The sequence below is a fragment of the Poecilia reticulata genome, chromosome 13 (genome assembly GCF_904066995.2).
Source record: "Poecilia reticulata chromosome 13, P_reticulata-male-v2, whole genome shotgun sequence".
In the NCBI taxonomy this organism is placed as follows: domain Eukaryota; kingdom Metazoa; phylum Chordata; class Actinopteri; order Cyprinodontiformes; family Poeciliidae; genus Poecilia; species Poecilia reticulata.
In genome coordinates, this window is record NC_088842.1 from 2,510,676 (window position 1) to 2,533,948 (window position 23,273).

At 40.0% G+C, this 23,273-nt stretch overlaps 1 protein-coding gene across 6 annotated transcripts in view; it reads left to right on the forward strand.

Annotated features, from left to right (window-relative positions):
* The window catches only part of bcas3 (BCAS3 microtubule associated cell migration factor), a 386,651-nt gene that overhangs the window by 53,015 nt on the left and 310,363 nt on the right, over positions 1–23,273 (forward strand). For all 6 annotated transcript variants that reach the window (XM_081614862.1, XM_081614859.1, XM_081614863.1 and 3 more), the window contains exons 12-14: positions 2,445–2,615; positions 5,307–5,400; positions 19,087–19,220. In XM_081614862.1, the coding sequence (XP_081470988.1) occupies positions 2,445–2,615; positions 5,307–5,400; positions 19,087–19,220 (399 nt within the window). The remainder of the gene's footprint in view (positions 1–2,444; positions 2,616–5,306; positions 5,401–19,086; positions 19,221–23,273) is intronic.

Here is a 23,273-nt window from a genome sequence, read left to right on the forward strand (position 1 = left end):
ACCAGCAGCGGGCACGGGGAACTCTGGGGGCAGAGACAGACGTCGCCTTGTTGCGGGGACCGGAGGCAGCTGCAGGCGGGGCCCAGTGGCCGGGACCTCCGGCGGCTCAGGGCAGCGGTGACGGCTTAGCCCAAGGGCCGGGATCTCCGGCATTCTAAATACACTGGGAGGGTAATCAAAGAAATGAGACACAGCTGGGAACAATCAACAGGGAAGACAGAGACTCACAGGGGAACAGGCTAATAAACACAGACAAAATAAATACACAGAAAACACAGATCACAACAGCAAGGGGAACTTGCTTATTTGTTGACTAGCTACGTCATCGAATGTGTCATTAACAAATAATAATGTGACCACAGGTTATATTAAATTAATTTAAAAAATATACTTAAGTGTGATATGGTAATTTAAATACAACTTAAATATAAAATAAATAACTAAAATAATGTGGCTGCAATGTTAATCTATTAATGAGTCCAGAGAAAACTTGGGTCTGAAAACACAGACCATCAATTACTATGATAAATGTTAACTTCAGCCTTAGAATCAGAGTTAAAGAGGAAGGACGGGTCATGCCTCACACACTTTCCACTTCACAGTTTTTCATTGCTTTGTGTTGACTGATTATATAATACCCCAATGAAAAACACTGAAGTCTACAGTTGTATTAAGACCAAATGTAAATGCATTTAAAACAGCTTGAATACATTTTCAAGATGCAGTACATCATTGTTTTTCTCACTTTCCTCCCATGTTTTAGTAGAGTTATACATGTTGAGAATGCATAATGGACTTTTTACTTCAATTGCTTGAATCCTGCTTAAAGAAATGTTTTATCATTGGTCTGAACCCTTGCTTATGTAAAACTGTAGTGAGAACAGCCTTTCCAGCTTTGCCTCTACCATCTGTAAATCTATTGACATTGGATCTGCCTAGCCGTTCCTGGCTGACTGGCTCTGAGCTTATGAGACACTTCATCAACCTGCCTGTTTTTTGTTCGCCCTGTAATCCACTTCTCGCCATTGGTCTTGGTTCACTTGCCTCCACTGGGGAGTGGCTCTAAAATGAGTCACTAACAGCCCACCTCTGATCTTAGGTTAAATTCATTCCTGGCATCATTTAGTCACTGACCAGCATATGCTAATTAGCTACTCCTTGTGGGGATGGTAGTTTATTTGTTTATTTTGTCTCAGAGAGAAAGATTTATTTCTAGATTAAGTGTATCAAACAGCAAGTGTGTGAACTCTGTAATTACCATAAAAAAGAACTGTGTCATTAGTAGGTTAGCAGGACGTCAGTAAGCTGTACAATGGCAGGGCTATTGATATGAAGACAGGCATTCTGCACGCGCGCCCTCTCCTCATTTAGAACCATATATCTCAATATGGATGACAAGGTATCTCATTTTGGCTCGTGGCGCGACACGCTGGCTCTGTGTGCTGATGTCCAGAGACAGAGACGCAGAAGGGGGAAGGGGCAGCATTAAAGTGTAATGGCTTTTGTTTATAAGAAAGATTAAAGAGAGATAGCCAGAACCATCCAGTTGTTTCTGTCCTGTATGCGCTCTTTAGGCCATACTAAGCCTTTTGCTGATGACTACTTTGCATATGATTAAGAAAGACCTTTTGCACAAATTAGATTGAAATGTGCTCAGATGGCGACATCAGGCTGTTTTTTGTCAACCATCTGACTTAATCGTCTCCCCCGCCCCCTCCCCCTAACTAAATCAATACCCCCTGTTTGGACTACCACAAAGAACTCCACAACTGCAGTGATTAGAAAACACATTAGTGTTGATCAATTAGAGGCCAAACGCCTCTCTTAATAATTGATGGCATTTCTTACATTTTACACACGTAAATGCACCCAGGCAGCAGAGACTGTTAGTGTGCCTGGCCAAGTGGCTAAGAGAGACAGTAGGTGATCTTCAGACCCAACAAACTGGAGGCGCCATGGTGTATTGACAGGGCCGCCTAGTCTGAATGCTTGATTAGGCTCTCCAGGGCCCCTTTGGCGCTTACACACACGCAGACACTCAGTCACATGCATTGGACTCCATTAGACTAAGACAGTGTAGTACGTGAGATAGACTCCACTTAAGCAGCACTATCCATTTCCCTCAATTGAGCCACAGAGGTGTGTTTGAGCCAGACACCCTGGCTGGACCTTAAGCTGACACAGAGGAGCCTCTCTCACACACGTTGGAGTCTCTTGTGGCGGCAGGACTACAAATAATCAGCACTACAAGTTATCAGTGGGAATCAAGAGAGCATACTGCATACACCCACACAGATGGTATTCCACGTATATACCTTGTGCTTCTGAGTTGCGATTTTATTGTTTTAGACCAGTCTTTAGAGCAAATGGATGCAGGATTAGATTTATCATTTCTGATGCGTGGATCTGATGAAATTTACTCTGTTTTGTCAATGTCTTTTCAGACTTTGAAAACAGGCCTAACAATGGTGGGCAAAGTTGTGACCCAGCTGGCCGGTACCCTACCGGCAGGCACACCCGACGAAGAGGGAACCCCTCACAGTGCAAGTCGCCGCAGCCCTCATAGTCCTGGCGTGATCACCATCATTGACGCAGACAATGTTGGCGAAGGACAGGTCAGTTAATGAAACACAGGATTCCTCAGAACACTTGAACTCATGATTTCTGTCATTCCTACTTATGATTAGTTAATTGTAAATGTTATTTATATATATATATATATATATATATATATATATATATATATATATATATATATATATATATATATATATATAATTAACACCCAACATGGCCATGTATTACTTACCCTTTGTTTGCTTATGTCTACAGCAATTAAGTTAGTCACAAAGATACAACAGAATTGTTAGTGGACTGTGGTCCTTGTACTTGTTCAGAACCATTTTAATGACTTTATTTGTAAATTCATCCATTCATCAATCTTTGAAAATAATCTGCTATGTTAACTAAACAACTCTGACAATCACCTAGAAAAGGTTCAAGATCATATGCAGTTCTGTGTACTGGACCTGAGCCACACTCTTACTTTCTTTGTCAGAGCACTGACAAAGAAAGTTATCTCTTCTAAAATTTTTTAAAGATAATCATTTAAAATAGCACAGTTGACAACATATACAAACAAACAATAAAACATAAAACATCAAAAATTGATACAGTTCTGTTTTTGACATAACTAGAGTTTTGTTTGTTTTTTGAATGTACTAAAACTGGTTACGGACTTTAAATCAACATGAAGTGAGTTCCAAACTGCAAGGACAGAGCACTTTGAGTAAAAGTGATTCTTCGAAAGGGGACCTTACAATTTCCATCCAAAGCCGCTCTAGTAGATCTGCTATTGCCCTGCAGTCTCTGTATGCAATTTCTTAATGGTGTTGGTGCATATCCATTTAAACACTTAAAAATCAATTTTAAAAGATTAACATTTATGAAATTAGGAAAGTCCAAAATGCCAAAGTTAGCCAAAATGTGACAATGATGGGATCTGATTGGCTTTTGATATAAAACCTTTAAAGCCTGATTGTAGAGATTTGCTAATGATTTGAGCATAGTTTGACTAGTCTGAGACCAGATCATTGTAATTTTGTAATAGTACAGGCTTAGTCTGATTGGGTGGAGTAGGATTTGAACGGGGCTCTGACTAGGCAGGCCATTGTTACACATTATTTTATGAAAACTCAGTCAGTTATTTAAAAACATACATTTACAATTAATGTCATGTTAGTCTTATGAACTTCCAGCTATGCAAAAATGTGCATTAAATCAAATTCCTAAGTTTTGATTTAACTTATGAATTTGTTAAATCAAACACCAGGCTTATATGTCTGGTGTTTATATCCCAGGCATATAAGCACCATAGGTTTAGTGACTTCCTACTGCATCTAGATGTAATACCAGAAGGTCTAATTTAGAATTTTGCCAGTTAGTCAAGAGTTATCTGTGCAATACTTGGCTTGTTGCATGGAGTCTTTGCCCTTGCAGCAATCTCTCTTCCTGATCAAGAATGTGGTGACAGTGACAGGTGACCTGAATTTGAGAGGTCATCTGCCAGGAGTGACCGGGTTTGAGAAGACACAAACACAAAAAACCCACAAAAACTACTTCAAGAGGACTTCGTTTTAATAATTTCAATGCTTTGTACAGACCCTGTTACTTGAGACAAGAAGGTGCAAATACAGCACCATCCAATAGTGATTAGTGTTTTTATATTGACACAGTTGGAACTTTACCAGTTGCTGTCTCAATGTCAAATGAAAAGCTGAACATTTTTCTGCCTCTAGTTCTCCTCAGCTTTACCACATTATAATTAATCAAAGTGCAGAAGCTGTCACATCTTTAATGAGCCATGGGAGCTTAATACTGCTGACACACACACTCACTGCGTCCCCTATGACTCTGTATTCCACCCTTAGTTTGTGTCTTGTACGTCAGACTCAGGCCTTTAGAAGCAAGTCTGCTCTCTGTCACTAAGTGACACACTGTAACTGTACACTAACCATGAAGACTGAGTCAGCTGGTCACCAAAAGTCCAGAAGTTAAAACTTTGGGAGAGAAGGGCAGGGGGGTGAGGGGATAAGCCAGCACAGATGTCCTTTGCAAATTCTAGATATTTCCGTTTTTTTAGATTTTGAAATTCCTTATTTAGAGCAGAAAGCTTGTGGTACACCGTCACACTCCCTCCCCTGTGTACTACTCTGTTCTCCAGAGGACAGATGTGTGTCTAAGGACTCAAGCATCTTTCTCTCACAGAACCACCATGTCTGGATTCTCCGTAATAACAGTGAACTGCTTCATGTCAGCGGCTTCTTGCTTTTCTTCCTTTCTTGACTACTCTGTTTACTTTCTTGATTTTTATAACAGACATTTTACTCAACTTTAGAAGCAGCTTTCAGTCGTAGTGAAGTATAATACCAAGATAATATTTGATTTGCGGAAGTGAATTTGAACATGTTTTTTCCCTCTGTTGGTGTGTCAGTATTTTTTGCACAGGATTTTTCAAATGCAGATTAGATTATGAGTTTGCTTTCTTTTCAGAGCAGTGCAAGAAGATTTTCTATCAGTGGTTTTTTTTTTTTTTTTTTTTTTTGGAAAGATGGTGATGACATCTTACTGAAAACAGCTCAAAGTGGCTGTTGTTTCTCTGTTGGCATGCCAAAGAACACTTTTCACACCAAAACCCTAAATGTCAACAATAAATCCTTGAAAATGGGGAAGTCCCATTTTCTGTTTATTGTTGCCATTGTCAGAAAGTGATTTTGGGTCTGTGTCCATATGTGTATACACCACAGGTCCTGGTGAGTGAGGACTCGGACGGAGAGGGAGTGGTGGCTCACTTTCCAGCCCATGACAAACCCATATCCTGCATGCAATTCAACCCTAGTGGTAAGGCCCACTTCCACAGAAACACACATGCACAAAACACACACAAACAGCTGCTTTTCAAGAGATGGCTTGCTTTAAAGACTTGCAGTGACACCAGAAAACAGACTGTACAACACTTTGGTTGTACAGTCCAAACTATGTGTGTGTGTGTGTGTGTGTGTGTGGGTGTGTGCGTGTGTGTATACATATATACACATATATATGTGTATATGTATATATATATATATATATATATATATCGTATTTTCCGCACTATAAGGCGCACCGGATTATAAGGTGCATAGAATAGACGCTACAATAGAGGCTGGAGTTACGTTATGCATCCACTAGATGGAGCTGCACTAAAGTGATTGTCAACAAAACAGTCCGACTCCAGTCGGCGAGGAGAGCCTTCCGCGACTGGGCCGGGGCGTGGCCGGATGATGGTCACCCTTCTCCGTTCGCGCACAGCATATTTGTGGAGAACGTGGTGCTAAATGACCTGCAGACAAACTGATTCTAGACATTCGGTAGGTTTTGACTGACCTATGTCAGTCAAACTTTTTTAACAATCCAGCGTTCTGACAACTACCCCAGCATGCACCGATGCTTCTTCTTCTACGGGGGAAAATGAAGTCGGCGGCTGCTTACCGTAGTTGCTAGACCTGTTGTGGCTCAATATTGGTCCATACATAAGGCGCACCGGATTATAAGGCACACTGTCGGCTTTTGAGGAAATTGAAGGTTTTTAGGTGTGCCTTATAGTGTGGAAAATACGGTGTGTGTATATATATATATATATATATATATATATATCACACCTTTCAGCTAGATGTCGTGTCTTTGAGATCAGTTTCATTGCCAAAAAACCGGACCAAAAGCCCAGATAAAGGAGTTTGGACATAAAGAAAAACAACTGAGTGATCTTTTTACTGTTGCTGACCAAACTTATCAATTAAACTATAGATCAATTAATTTAAATCACTTCTTCCCCAGAGTAGTTTCAGAGCGTATAACAGAGCTGTTATACACTTTGAAAGAAGCAACCACAATTTAACAGCATGGCAGTCCCCAGTATTTAGGAATCAATGTGGATGTTTGGGGTCATATTGTGTGTGTGAACTCCCAGCATGTACTCCTGCCCAGCATGTGTGTGTAAGTTAATAAAGAAGCTGCTGAGAGACTACTTTCACCCCCTGACCCCAGGAATCCCTCACTTACTGAGACTCAAGACTAACTGAGCAGCTCTGTCTGAGCAGGAAAAGGATTAAAATATGGACAAGTCTGACCACAGATGGTTGTCTGTCCCTCTGTCCCTTATTCCTCTCATCAAAAATCAAAAACACATCCCAAGTCAGAAAAGTTAATTTTGAAGAACTTGATTAGGACATATTTTCTACCCATGAAAGTTCTGTGGATTGTACATCTTCCTAGTTGTGGAATCTCTATCACAGTACATGAATAGGAACCATTGGTTTTTTAAAGACGCCTTTAGTAGAGATGTGCCGATCAGGTTTTTTCCTGCTGATACCGATCACCCATGAGGGTCGATCACCGATACCGATCACATTATTTTTTTAAATTTTTATCATAAACACTACCGGTTACATTATGTGGAAAAAGGAACCATGAATTCACCTTAATTTAGACAAAAACTTGTTTTTAATAACTTTTTCCAAGAAGAAAACTAAACAAAACAGGCATTCTGCAAATTGTACTGCTATCAATAATACTATCTTTAACAGACTGATAACATATGAAGGCTCTGAAGAGGCTAAATAATGCAAAGAGCCAAAATAAAACCTCTCAACATTGTCAAAAAAAAATTCAAGTATAAAATTTAACATTCAAAGGCAAATACAGGTTCCATTACAGTAAACAATCCTGAGTTACTGAATGAAAACTTCCTGATAGCATGGCGGCTAGCCCATTACTGCTAGTTCTGAGTGGCTGTTTTTGATTGAGCGGGGTAATTATGCAGAAAGAGAGGAGATCGATTATTTTTTTTAGAGATTATCTGTCTCATGTTAGGACAACGAAAGTTTTAATACGTATGTAATATGTATTTTTTTAAGTTAGATGCTGCAGCTTTAAGCAGAGGTTTGGTGTGAGAGTCACTACCAGGTGGAGCAGAAGCAGCGCTCAGACTGTGAAATATTACTACCTGTAGCACGTAGCAGCGGTTCAACAGCGAGAACACATTTTGACGTGCTTCAATTTTCTGCCGCAACACTCAAACTTCCCCATTCACTCAGTGCGTTATAGTTCCACATCGCTTAGGATTTGTTGCTGCGCGTTTGCGCAGTGTGAAGGAAAGAGGAGACCAGCAGCACAGGCAGGCTGCGAAATGAGATGCAGGTGATCGGTATCGGCAACAAGAGCCAATGATGGCCGATCATGCACTTTTTCACAAAAATCGGCCCGATTATGATCGGTGACCGATCAATCGGCACACCTCTAGTCTTTAGTTGAGCAGGGCCATGTTTCATTTACACATCCATGGTTTTTACAAACAAAAATAATGCTAAAGGATGCAAACTTAGATGCATTTCTATAGATATTTAGAAGTTCTTGAATGAATGTATCTAAAATGTAAAGGAGCCACATTCCACTGTGGATTTGTATCTTTGTTCATTGCAACATTGTCACACCTTTCAGCCAGGTGTCGTGTCTTTGAGATCATTTTCATTACTAAAAAACCGGGCCAAAAACCCAGATATAGGAGTTTGGACTTAATGGAACCAACTCCAGATGAACCCATGGATGACTGATGATCTGGTGGTGAATTTCCATAAATTCTAGAATATCTGGAATGTTCATAACAATCCAGGATGGACTGGGATCCAGATCTGACAGACTTGTTTGTTGGACTGCCAGTAAGAGAACTGGAACCTGCTCATATTGAACTTGTGGTTCCTTCCATGCGCCACTGACATGGAAGAAAGTTCAAGATCATCATGACGAAAATAATAGTGTTACACTAAAGAGGAAATGATGAAATGACTCAAACTAAGTCTGGAAAGCTCAAGTGTTTTGGCTGGGAAGAGTTATAAAACCTTAGTGGCTTGTGTGTGTTAGAGGCTCTGTGAAGGGTGAACCAGAGGCTGCCAGCTTTTGGTGTGGCGCCTAGCACTCTGCGGCATTGCATTGGATTTGTGTATCTATTCCTAGCGGTGTAATTAGAGGGACGCACATGAAGTGCAGTGGCAAAGTGCTCCTTTAACAGCTGCACTGAGTGTGCTTGTTTTCTTTTGCGTCTCGTACTTTCTAATCATCCTCAATGATCCTTGACTTGATTATTAGGTGCATTGCCAAGTTCAAAATGTCCTCGTGTTTTCATTCCAGAGATGCTGAGGATTTGTTATGACTGACTGGCACTAGATGGAGTGATTGATTCAGCCTTCATGCTCCACTCTGAGCTCTTAAATGTCTTTCTGCAACAATCTCATTCAGACTGATAAGAATTTAGTGCTTGGTTATCAAGTTTGTAACACTACAAAGTGAACATATCCATATCAACTGATAGGCCAGCCTTTCAAACTTAATAAAAATCACATTAACATCTTCCAAAATCTTTCTGAATGAATTAAAGTAACATTTGTTTTGCAAGTTGTGCCTCCATGTGTCACAGAATACACTCCTATTTTTGTTTCAGAAATGCTTGTTTTACTTCTTTCACTACTCACCCTATTTACTATAAGTCTAAAATCATTGTAAAAAAAATATTTAAACATTCAGTAATTAATAAAAAATAAGTATGTAATATTTAAGTGATAAAAATTATTTTACACCATAGAAGTCACACGTGACCAAATTATTCTTTTTCTTGCAGTCCATTGTGCTTGCCATTAAAGGATGTAACAATATTCGTGGTTGTCCGAGATATTTTGGGGGAAGATTTTTTAAATTAACAGCAAAGTTGTGACAAAAATGCCGATAGCCTCTACATCAGGTGCAGCTTCTGTCACACAGTTTCTTTTCTTGTTTTTTCTATTGGTGGATCAAAAAGCATAAGAGAAAAGGAGACACATTTTGTAAAACATCAGGTCCTCCTTTTACAAGCATGATGCATATGTGTTGTATTTCCATCTCTGACTTTCAGTGTGTGTTTGTATTGGGGTTAATGATAAAAATACTATTCCACTCTTTACCATGTCAACATGTGTTATCCTACATTTGCTGTAGTTTCATTGCTTTGTTCTATTTAATTTTCTTTTCCATACTGAAGGACCTTGATATTCGGTGCACTATAAATGTTCAGTGAGTTCATCCTAATGGGCCTCCGGGCCATATAGTAGGATCTCATTATTGAGTTAATGGTGTAATGATTACATTGTTCTTGCTTTTATTCCATTGTGAGAACACATACATGTATGGTATCGACGGACAGTATCTCAGTGTTGTAACTCTGATGCTGATGAATCTTTCTAAACATTTGTAAAAACAACCTGTTTAACCTGGTGATCAAATAGTGCATGCTGCAGTATCATAGGTGGTGCTGGAACCGGTCATTAAAACCCAAAGCAAATGTGCAATACTGTGATGTGAAATAGGGACTGTGTATTTGGATTCCAGCATAACCCTTCCACATCTGTTGATGTAATATGAGTTGGTGACCTCTGATTATTCTACAGTTTTTTCAAGACTGTCCCATTTTGCAGGGTAATATTTTAAAACTACCCCAAACCTTGTATTAGGGCAGAGAAGGAGTCATTCAAAATCTGAGCAAATTAGATCAGACTTTGAAAAGGTTTCTCTCACTTTGTTGGATGTTGTGAAGGTTTTTTTCTTTGCTGCTGAAATAAACTTACAATAACTGAGCTGTCCTCTGAAACGTTCTCTGATTCTTCTGGCCACAGAAACAACCTTGAAACTCCCAAGATACTTACTACTCGCACATAGTAACAAATCTGTTCTACTTGTTTTAATGATGAAGAAATGAAGAAGAAATTTTAAGTCCTAAAATAACTTGGAAACAAGTACCTTGAAATAAAAGCCAGTAAAAAAACCCTAAAACTATTAAAATTATACATTTCCCTCTGGGATTGAAGTATATTCATTCATTCATTCATTCATTCATTCATTCATTCATTCATTCATTCATTCATTCAAACATGAATCCAGTAGGTAACTGTAAATGTAACATTCTTTCCTGAGTAGTAAAAATAACAAAAATGTCAGATCTCAGATACAACTGTACATTCATCCTAATGTGGAGAAAAGTCTCTTTCATTACCTTTTTCAGACTCATAAAACTGTATTTTTTAACCATCTAAATGATCTGAATATGGAAGTTTTGAATATCCCTTCAAAGCCCTGGGTAATGGCAGATGAATCAGGGCTAAATTTTTCCCCACACGGAACTGTCCCATAAACCATATTCCTGGTTTAGTAACATGCCGGTCTAATGAATAGCCAGGCCTGTCGTGCCTGACCATTGAGGCAGCTGTGCCATGAAGGCAGCTCTCCGTGGTGTAATAACTCCTTCGCTGCATGTTACTGATGTGTGAAAAAAACCAGGCTGCCGCTGAAAAAACGCTCAACCCACATGCACATGTTGAACACGAGGGGAATTCCCACACACAAGCAGCCTGACTCAGCCACACACTTCTAGCCACACATTTAGCTTGGATTGAGTTGTGTCTTCACACCAAGATAGTAATTAGCACTCACAGCTGCCTCACATGTGATTTACAGTCAGTACTGTGGAGGAATACTGTTGACTTTTTCCAGCTCTGTCTTGGAAAGGAAATGTTGTAACCTTTGTAATGTTGCAGGGTTTTCTATAAAGACTGATGGGTTTTTTTTTAAGTTACTACTTTTGTTAGAAATGCTACCTTGTCATCTAGTCTTCAGTGGGATGACCTACTGGCTTTAATAGCAGAGAGAAAAAAGAAAATTAGATGTTCATTTTCCATAAAGTAAATTGCTATATGTATTCATTGGTAGACATGATGTGGTTTCTACACCAGACACCTCAGCAGTGTAGAGTTACTAAATACCCATACAGTTGTGTCCAACTGGGACGACATCAAGAGGAAAAGCAGCTTAAGTGAGGCTACAGTTTAAAGTTTGTTCAAACCGAGAGTCAAACTCAGGCAATATTTTCCAAAAGAGGAAGAGATAGCTTTGTCATATTTTTTAGTGTAGATGGATATTCCATATTTTTATGCTATTGAATAATTCAGTTGGATATTTAATATTATTTATAATTTAAGATTTTTTTTATGTTTCTGAATAATTCATTTCATGCAAAAAGTAAAACAGAAGAAAAACTTTTAAACAACACATACAGTATTTTGTGAAGATTAAATTGACTCCCACATTCTTCCCATTTCAAGTAACTGAAATAATACATTGGCTTATGACATGATGACTAGAAGATGTTCACCTATCGTTTTGAAGGATGTTTTCGCCTTTTGGACCCTGCTGTGCTTTGCTCTTGGCTGCTGAAATAAAAATTGAACACCATGGTATGATCTTCAGAAACAAAATACACTAGCTGTGTTTCCATCGACCATATAATTGCACAAATTAGAATGACAAAAATACATTTGTTCAGAGCAAATAAAAGAAAAAACTCACGTTTTTCACTAAAATGATGAGTTAGGATAATGTGTTGTCTTGGCTGTACCATAATTTGCATATTTTGGAAAATTGCAATGGAAACACATTTTTGCATCACATGAGTTATGTGATTAACAACCGGATGTTAATTCTAGTGGAAAAGACAAAGAAGACAGAAGTGGTAGGAGAATAATGGCACGGCATGCTTCTTAAAGTCTTACAGTGTGAACAAACTTGTTCACTTGTGATTTTAATTGTTTCTTATTTAATGGAATTACTGCAATTCCAAAATTGTGTTCCAAGATATTATCAAGAAAATATTTGACATTATCAAGAAAGATTTGGCACATTTGCAATGGAAACACAGCTAGTGCAGCTATTTACGAGTCTGGTGCAAAATGAAAAGAAGTCTCAAAAGAAAAAACACGTTCCACTTTATGAGACATAGTGTACGAGTGGAAAATATTTACAGCAACTATCAACATACGCAAGTCTGGCCCTCCAAAAGGTTTTTTACTAAGAGCAGACTGCAAGATGCTAAAAGAAGTCAAAGAAACCCTAAAATGTCATTTGCACAGCAGGGTCTTATTATTACGGATGTTTAAGTGCATGCTTCAATCAAACTTTCTTGGGAAGTGAAAAAGAGAAAATTGTTATTCTCTCTGCCAGAGAGAACGTAGACAAAGTTCAGATTCCTCATGTATGAAAGAGTGTGCAGTTTTCACACAAAACATTGGTGCGGGGACACATTTTGAAAATTGTGGACACAAAATAATTCACATGTATAAAACCATGGGCACTCATGGAGCTGCACACCTTTCCTTTATGCAAATCACCATTTGTGTGAAATAGAGCGCAGCTGCTGATGTAATATTGGCCCACCTGTCATAAATACATATGTAAATTAGTTTAAATACCTGGAAGAGACTGCAACTGCCCCAAGAACCATGGCAATGGTCCCTACTTGTGGTAGTATAAATAGTTCTAATAATAATAATAACATACTGTACTTCATTCAAAAGGTGCCTTTATGTAAAAAAAAATCCTCTTTTACTAAGACGTGATGGAGTGATGATCTATGTTAGTCTTTAGACATATCTGGTTGTCAAAAAATATAAATGTTATTCAGCTAGATTAATACAATGGTAAAGATGTGGACTATTTTGTTTGATGTTGATATGGACAGTTGAAACTTAGTGAACTTTTTTCTAGGACCAACAACTGTGACTGATTGAGACGTCCCAGTTTACCAGAAACAAATACAATTTTAAGAAATCATGTAAATGCAAGAGGATTACCTCTGCAGCCTCACTGTTTGTCTGCTCAAAGAAGGGATTAGCGTCTGAGGATTGGCTCTGTTGATTAGAGTAGTTTGTTTAAGTTTTTTTTTAAATTGACCAACAAATAGCCCTGGTGTTAAAGAAAAAATGGAACTGCTGTGAGCAGGTTTATGTTCTTGCGAACAGCCGCCTCGCCTGTGACAGTTTGCAGTAGAACCCTCTCTCCTCTTAAAACAACTCCCAGCAGGAAGTGTGCAAATATGTAAATGCTGCATAAAAATGGACCTAAGTGGTGTGTTTTCCGCTTAAGTTGATGAAAGAACAAGCCTGAAGCTCTACCTTGAGAACCAGTCATGCTTTGTGAACTTGACCGCTACGGTGCTTGCCTTTGTGTCGGCACGGCTTTAAAGCTAGGTGACTTTTACCCTGTTAAAAAGACCGGCATTCCAGCAACGGAATATCAAACTAATAGCAGCTTGTCAGCAAGGTTAGCCACACACAAACACCTTTTTTTCATATCTATTAACATTGAAGTGCTCACAGGTGGTCTGCCTGTGGAGCATGTAGAAAAACACAACCCTTGGTTTCAGCCCACTGTACATCAAATGAACCATGAGAAGCCCCTTACTCTGATGTTTTCTTTGCTTTTCCTTTGTAGCTTTCATCTTTTGGACTGGAGTAACAGTTTAAAGTGAAAGTACGGCATATGCCAATTTATAGATTAGAATCTTTTGTATTGATGTAAATAAAACTTTAGAATCTTGCCTTTGAATTCATTTGAAATTTTCAGGAATTTAAATAGACACCATTTTAACACCAACATGTGTTGATCATTTGTTAAAACAGATTTGGAATTAGTCTGAATGCACTCCTTCTGCTATATTAGAAATACGTAATTTTGGCCTTTTGGTTTCCCTAAGCCTTACCCTGAAACCTACTCATATGCTCTTACATATGAGTAAGAGCTGCTCATATGTACGTTTGTGGTTTCTTTGTTGCATTGTTGGCTAAATTAATTCTTGCTGAAGCAGATGATGCTTACTAAGCGATATATTGTGTTTTTTTTCTCTTACCAGGATAAATCTTACATACTTCCTGAGTGAACATCAAAGATTTAAGTAAGATTTTATTGGTTATGTTTTCAGATATAGAGGTTGAATATGGGGCCTTGCTCATATTCAAGGCCTCATATTCATGAATTTCTGGGGGAAAACATTTATTGTGAAAATATTTTACTTTTGCTTCCATGGAAGAATATGGAGTGACTTTGTGTTTATATCTTCATGTGTGTTCTAAAACTCAGAAAGCATGTCCTAATATCACATCAAACTATTGTGTATCTGTGTTCATTGACAAATGAAGTAGCTTTAACTACAGCATTACATTCTCAGCACCTATGGTTTGTTGACCATTTTAGCCAGGCTGTAGTAGATGCTTTTTAAAAAAAAATAAAAAAAAATCTGCAACAACGCAATTCTGAAACGCCATATAAACTGGACACATGTAGAACTGCCATTTGATTTCATGCTCATCTATGCAAATGCTCTGTCTTCACTTAAGAAGGTTGACTTACCTTAGCTGTCAACTTAATTTTGAACATTCAATACATACCTTGTATATATGGAGAACTCTGTGGGTTTTACATTCTTCATGCCCATAATCATGCACCATAAAATGGCACTTTGAGAGGTCGCTGTAGCATTTTGTTACACCGACCTCTTGCTTATTTTTGTTTTTCCACTTTTGTTTTACCTTTCTGTGCCACCTTCTTGTTCCATCTGCAATTGTTAGGCAGAAAGCTCTTTCAACCACTTTGTAAATGAATGTCCTGTCCGCTATTATCCGCTTGAGCAGATGTTTTCTGTTTGGACTGACAGAGATGGGGCAGTACAGCTTGCAGCGGAACACAACAAAAGACTCAGTTCTAGGAGAGGGGTCACAGAAACTAAAAACAGACATTTATGGAAATGATTATTCAATTTTCCTCATGTTCCCTATGCATGCATGTCTTACGCACATGGCAAATTAGAGGTCATCTCTTTCATTTTAGTGCACGTCTAAGTGCGTGTGCCAACAATTTCTAGTTGTAAATCATCACAAATAACACTGTAACATATAGGACAAGGTGTTATAAATAGGATGTGTCAAACCATGCTCTGGCCAGCCTCTGGTTTCCCCGAAACCCTGTCTTTTCAGCCGCCGAGTGGCTCAGCTACTTTTTAATTTGGCCTTCCTGCGGGCTAACCGACTGACGCCTCTCGGTGAGCGCATCTGTATTTCAACACTGCCGCAAAATCCCCAATCCTTGGGCTCTGACACTCACAAAGCTCCAGCCTCTTTGAGCCTTTACTTTTTTTTGGGCCCTAACTGCAGCATCAACAAAAGAGAAATACCGACTCAGGCCAGAAATCAGCAGCCAACTTTCATCCATTGGAAAGCCATAGGGCAGACTGTGCAGCCACGAGGAGGGCAGGGCTTGACCAAAACAGAGAGCAGAGGAAAACTAAAAGAAGGAGTGGAGCGTGGGTGAGGGAGGCTTTGAGAGCGAGAGGAAGCTCCCAGATAAACAGACCGCAGCGCCTCAATTCCTAATCACCCCGCGCTTCCGTTTCCAGACTCTATAATTAGAAGGGCCCCGTTCCTTTTTTCTGTGTATCCCTAGTTGACGCAAATGCTTCTTGTGGCTTGGCACCTCGTTTGGGGTGTGGGTTTGAAGAGTTTACAGGCCCCGGGCCTTAGTTCTCTGCCTTTCTGGTCGCTGTGATACAGCATGAAAAACTAACCACTGTCTCAGTCCACACTTTGCTTGGCTCCACTCGATAATATACATGACCCTACTGCTTATCCCTTCTACCTCCCTCATTCCACCTCTGTATTATCTTTAGAGAATTTCTCAAAAAAGAAAGCTTTTAACAGTTAACGAATGTGCCAAATTTATTAGACGTCTTCATATTTCTTCATGTTTAAGGGCGTTGGGGCGTGTTTTCCATCTCCCTTGCACATGTTGCTGAATCCTTTTAATCTCTTGCCATTCCAGCCTCCTCTTTTCACTTTTGACGTGCCACCCAATAAAGCCTGGCCACTAATTAAAACCTACTGCCACTTCCATGGAATAGATTCCAAGTGGAACAACTCATAGGAAAATGACAAATTATTTTAGTATTACTTGTGTCGTTGAATCCTCAGAATGACGGAGGCTGGCCAGTTGTTAGTCTCCATCAGTGATATGGTTTCACCGTTCTGTTGAAAGCTTCAGGCTCTGGGTTTGGGCTTGTGTCTGAACTGCCTTTTTTCTGGCCAAACCAGTTCAGATCTGGGTTTGTTCTGGTGTGGTTTGTTGAGCATGTTGTTTATGGTGAGGGCCTATACTTTCTGCAGTTTGACGAGCTTCAAATAAAATGGGGCTAAATGAATGGGCCTGTCAGTGTTGGTTACACTTGTGCTGCGCTGTGGTTCAGTGTTTTAGTGATTTCCAGTGTGCATGCACACAGCCATGGTAATCCTTAGATGAGTAGATGCTTGGATGCTCTCCTTCGCCGATACTTATCATCTTGTCTTCCCTTACAGGAACACACGACTTGAGCCCTGCACTTAACCAAACCGAGCCATCATGTGAGAGAAAGTTGCTTTTATGACGGGAACAAACGACAGCTGGTTTAATGGACTTGTTTGTTTGTTTTAAAGACACAATAATTCTGCCATACTGTCTAGCGTCTGTCCTGCAGACTTGGTAGAGTTGGCAGACTTTGTGTGGTCCACTCCAAGGAATAAAACAGAAATAATCTTTTACCTTACCAATTTTAGCAGGTCTACTTAGTTTTTCTCAGTTGCTTTGTTGCATTTCTTGATTCATTTTTGACATTTGCAAAACAGTGAGTGCATTTCTCAAAACAATTCGTACAAACAGCAAAACAGCATGGATTACCCCCAAAATCTGCTTCCTTAGTTCATCACTCAAAAGTAGTGATGAACTAAGGAAGCACTGACGTGTCTTAATGAACAAGTCAGTGCTTCAGAATGTCCAAGTCTTTGTTTCATTGTTTGGATATGAAAGTCATATTGATTAGTCATGTCAGTATAGCTGTGCACTCTGGAGGGATGTTGTGTTGGGAACTATAGCTAAAATTTTGATGACAAGAATTGTAAAAATCTAATGGTAGGTGATCAATGGGAAGATGATGGACAAAATTCACATGTATGCTTTTACTGTAATTTGTTGACAGAATACAGGGTTTCCCCCCAGAAAACTTGCTAAGCCTGGTGGTTGTGGCAGTCCACAGATATGTTAAGTTGGCAGGAAACGTAAAGTATTGCAGGGTAAATATGTTACTGAAAGAGAAATAAAAATATTTAAATTGTTTAACATTTAAATTTAAGATTTTAAGGAGCTAACACATTTACTTAGTAAAAGTTCAAAAAACAATCATCATAGATTGTTTTGTTACCATAGCAACAATCTGATGCTCTCAGTTTAATCTTTGAGTTTTAGTTGTTCATTAATGCATCTTAGTTAACTACAATTACATTTGACTGCTCAGTCAGTTAAACTAGGCACCCTCTCCCAGATTTCACTAAATCCACGGTAAAATACTGTTAGTGGTGCTGATGTTTGGAGCAAGACAGACCTCCAAATCAAATTCTGCTCAAGGCCTCATTCTGAGCCAGGCCAACCTTGGACTGGCTCTGCATGATGAGCTAAAGCTACATGATGCACTGTGCTGTTTCCAACACAGTGCATCTCTGCTGCTGGATACAGAGGTGCATATAGGCTATATGAGTGATCCGCGCCACTTATATAGCCTATATAGCATATAGTGAGTGATCCCTGGTTGGATCCCTTCATGCGCCACGACAGCGCATGAAGCGGCCAACTCGCAGAGTTGCCAGCAGTCTGATTGGTTCATGCTCCCTGTTCAATGGATCAACTATTAAAAATTATAAAAACTATAAACCCATCTTTCTTTCAGGAATAATCCTGCCCTGCCAGTGAAATGCTCACTGCAGAAGGGGCGCTTGCAGTCTGCCTTATTAAAAAAATAAATAAATAAATAATAATAATATATAAAAAAATTTTAAACACAAAAACGCACAACGCTTACCCTGGTGGGGGGGCATGTAAATCATGATGACCTGCCAGGCCTATAAATACACTGGGGGGGAAACCCTGGAATGTGCCACTGTGACATCAAAAGGGAAAGAAAGACAGACATTCAGAGAACTGAAAAGGAAAAAAAAAATCAAAATAGAAATGGAAACATTACTTAAGAAGATTTCCTTAAGTAAAACGGTGCATTGAGTGTGTAGGAACTCAGTGCAATCTGCTTATAATTTACTTCTCCATGCTGAGAAGTTCCTCAATGGAATCTGGCACTATGTTCTCACTTTTGCCTCTTAAGGAGAGGTCTTAAGGATTTGAAATGATTTGAAATAAATCCAGGATTTATATTGTGGCTTTCTTATCTAAATGTAAGGAAGTACTAATGCCAAAATCTACTGAAAATGTTTTATGTTTTTACATTAATTCTTTTCCATAAAGAATTAATTTTTTTTGTTTTGTTTTGTTTTTTACACATATAACCTATTGGGAAAATTGCAATGACACTTCTGGAGGTCAAATGCAAGCTGCCAATTTTTGTATGCCAAAAATTCTCACTATTTACAGCTTACCAAGCATAGTACTATTAACAATTCTACAAAACAGCAAAAAGCTGATCAGTTGTGAGGTTCCACGGGATTCCAACTCTTGATCAACAATGACATAGTGCCTGGATCAGATACAGGAGGATACATTGTGGACGACCAAAAGAATTATGTTGACACCAGTTAATGATTTGAAATGCTGTCACTGTGCTTGTTGTAGGAATGCTCCTGGTGACAGCCGACACGCTGGGCCATGACTTCCATGTCTTCCAGATCCTCACCCACCCTTGGGCTTCCTCACAGAGTGCTGTTCACCATCTCTATACCCTGCACCGGGGGGAGACCGAGGCCAAGGTCTGACACACAAACACAGACACAACTCTAATCGTTAAATTCATGTTTGAACCTAGTGCATCAGTTATTCTGTTTGTGACTATGTGGAACTCCAATTCTGCCGTCTAAATAATTAAAAGGAGAAATCTGTTAAACTACACTGCAAAAACACAAAATCTTACCAATTATTTTTGTCTAGCGTCTAGTTTAAATATCTTAGTTCACTTGAAATAAGACAAACATAACTTTTAAATAAGACAAATAAACTTGTCTTAAGTGATACAGATAAAAAAGTAGTAGTTTCACTGGTAGATTTTTTTATACTTCAAATGGAAAGAAAACATCTTGTTATAAGTGAAAGAATCTGCCAGTGGAAAATTTTTTGTCTGTATTCAAAATTAATCGCTTAAAGCTTGGTTCACACGGCATGACTTTTTAGTCACGATTTTCTCCTTGTGACAGTCTTAGAACATTCGGCATTCTAAGATTGTCACTTGCTATAATCGTTACCGATTGTCCTGCCATGTGTGGTGTGTTTAGACTGATTGGATGCAGTTGGCAGAAAGTGAGGACCACTCTGATCTAAAGTCGGGGACATTCAACATGTTGGATGTCTTGGATTATTGCAGCATGTGTGGTGTTCCCCGACTAAGAGTTAGAACGCAGCCCCATTGAATGTGACAGGTAGCCAATCAGCGTGGTGATATAAGCACAGAGGGGAATCTCAAACAAAAAGCATCTCACATGGCGCAATTGAGAGTCTGGTGAATATGTGAAAACAATGTGAATGTTTATTCAGATATTTCGTGCAAGGAATATCAAGAAAAATGGTGGAGTTTTACAGGATTTTCTGTCTGAGGCCTGAAAGTTGGTGAATAAAATGGGTTAATGTGTTGGTCCTGCCATGTGGCTGGGTACCACACATGGTACAATTCAACCCGTTATACCTAAGATTTTTTATCGGCTCGTGTGTGGACTCAGGATTTGAAGATTGACTGACAATCATAAAATCGTACTGTGTGAACTAGGCTTAGGATAACATAAGGTAAGGTAATTTTATTTATATAGCACATTTTCAGCAACAAGGCAATTCAAAGTGCGTTACATGAATTAAAAGGAAAGGATAGGATAAGCCTGTATCTTGTATTGAAAAGGCTCGTGGTCTTCTACCTTTAAATTATTTTTGTCTTATTTCAAGTGCACTAAGATTTTTTCACTAGAAACTAGACAAAAATACTTGGCAAGATTTTTGTAATTTTGCAATGCATAGTCATCTTACAATCAATCATAGTTTATTTGTATAGCACATTTCAGCAACAATGCACTTTAAAGTGCTTTATATCACAAAAACACAAAAAATAAAAAGTAATAAGAAAAACATGCAGTTGTAAATCTTAAACTGACAAATACTGATATTGGCCAGTACTGTACAGTACTGGCCAATACTGATACCTTTGATTGTATCATCACATAGTTTTGCAGTGTGAACTGGTGCGCATGTATATAATATTTAATATTGTGACTATTGACTCTTGGTTTCACTTTATTCTCTCACTTTCAGGTTTTTTAATAGGTATGTTGCCTTTTCCTAAAATAATTATATAGTAAGTTAAAAAGTCATGCTGCATGTGGACTAAGATGCGTCAGTGTGACTATATCAGAGGTAGGAAACATATCACATTTGATGTTACAGTAACGTGCTACAAAGTTGTGTAATACAATCTATTTCCTTTAGTTACATTCAATAAGATGAATATAAGCAACCACAGCATTGAGCATCAGAACCATACAGAGTTTGTGTTAAAAAGGTCAGAAAAACTTGGCAACCTTTGGCTCTTTTTACATGCTGGTTGGGGGATTAAATTAGATTCTTAACCTTTTTCAAACCTGTTGTACACATGTCATCCACCAAGTTCATACCTATACACTTTCTTTGTAATACTCCTTTCTGCATTTTGCCTAAGTGCATGACTGGTTATATATTAGAAACGTCACTTGATCTTTTGGAGGTCTTATAGACCTATCTGAGGTAGGGTTGAGTTGGCTCACTCGACTCTGCAATATCACATGGACATCCGGGGCAGTTCCCCTGGATTAGCAGACTGAGGTGGTGGTCCCCCTGTTCAAAAAGGGGGACCAGAGGGTGTGCTCCAATTACAAGGGGGGTCACACTCTTAAGCCTCCCTGGTAAGGTCTATTCAGGGGTCCTGGAGAGGAGGGTCCATCGGATAGTCGAACCTCGGATTCAGGAATAGCAGTGTGGTTTTCGTCCTGGTCGTGGAACACTGGACCAGCTCTACACCCTCAGCAGGGTCCTGGAGGGTGCATGGGAGTTTGCCCAACCAGTCTACATGTGTTTTGTGGACTTGGAGAAGGTGTTCGACCGTGTCCCTCGGGAGGCCCTGTGGGGGGTACTCCGGGAGTATGTGGTACCGGGCCCTTTGATATGGGCTGTCAGGTCCCTGTATGACCGGTGTCAGAGTCTGGTCCACATTGCCGGCAGCAAGTCGGGCTCGTTTCCGGTGAGAGTTGGACTCCGCAAAGGCTGCCCTTTGTCACCGATTCTGTTCATTACTTTCATTGACAACATCTCTAGGCGCAGCCGAGGTTTTGAGGGGATCCATTTTGGTGGCCTTAGGATCACATCTCTGCTTTTTGTGGATGATGTGGTCCTGTTGGCTTCATCAGATCGTGATCTGCAGCTCTCACTGGAGCGGTTCGTGGCCAAGTGTGAAGCGGCCGGGATGAAGCTCAGTGCCTCCAAAACCGAGGCCATGGTCTTGAGCCGGAAAAGGGTAGAATGCCTTCTCCGGGTCAGGGTGGGTCGTCCTGCCTCAAGTGGAGGAGTTTAAGTATCTGGGGATCTTGTTCACAAATGAGTGAAGAAGGGAACGGGAGATCGACAGGCGGATTGGGGCAACGTCTGCCGTGAAGCGGGCGCTGTACTGGTCCATCGTGGTGAAGAGAGAGCTGAGTCAAAAAGCGAAGCTCTCGATTTACCGGTCGATCTATGTTCCCACCCTCATCTATGGTCATGAGCTTTGGGTCATGACCGAAAGAACGAGATCCCGGATACAAGCGGCCGAAATGGGTTTCCTCCGCAGGGTGACTGGGCTCTCCCTTAGAGATAGGGTGAGAAGCTCGGTCATCCGGGAGGGACTCAGAGTAGAGCCGCTGCTCCTCCACGTCAAGAGGAGCCAGTTGAGGTGGCTCGGGCATCTGGTCAGGATGCCTCCGGGACGCCTCCTTGGTGAGGTGTTCCAGGCACATCCCACCGGGAGGAGACCTCGGGGAAGACCCAGGACATGCTGGAGGGACTATGTCTCTCGGCTGGCCTGGGAACGCCTTGGGGTTTCCCAGGAGGAGCTGGAAGAAGTGGCTGGGGGGCTAAGGAGGCGATAGGCGGCAGAAAATGGACGTACGTACGTGGCGCTTGTTGGATCCTTTCCCTGCTGTGCAACAACAGGTCTGGCCTGAAGGAGTTTTGTGTGAGAGATCAGGGAACATTTGATTACATCTCAGGGAGGAAGGATGTGACTGACTGGGATTTGCCCGAAGACAACCTCTTACCAGAGTGTGGAAAGTAAAATGAACACAAGGACTATTGGTGGAAACCGTTTGTATTAGCTACCACTACCTTAGTGTAATTCAGTCTTGCAAGAACACTCAACTAATAATAATTCTTTCTCCACATGTAAATGCTTACTCCATTTACTACACCACACCTAAGCACTCTAGATTTCTTAACAGTTTTGAAAATCAATACATCTTTAAAGTAGAAATCAATTATCTTATTCAAAGAAAGCATTTTTCCATCCAGCGTTTTCACTCATGGCGTGCAAAGACTTTGCAAAATAAGGTAAAGACACTTACTCAACAAAACTGCTTCAGGCCTTGTTCGGTTCAGGATTATTGACTGGGAAAACACACAATCACACACCACCTCTCACAAGCTGCCTGCAGTTCGGTCCGCTGACCGGCTGCACAGTGAGACCGCTTTGATCCGACCCGCCGTAAACATTGAATGCCAAGCTGCAGCCCAGTGCTGGGGCCAAGGGTTATCACCGCACGCTC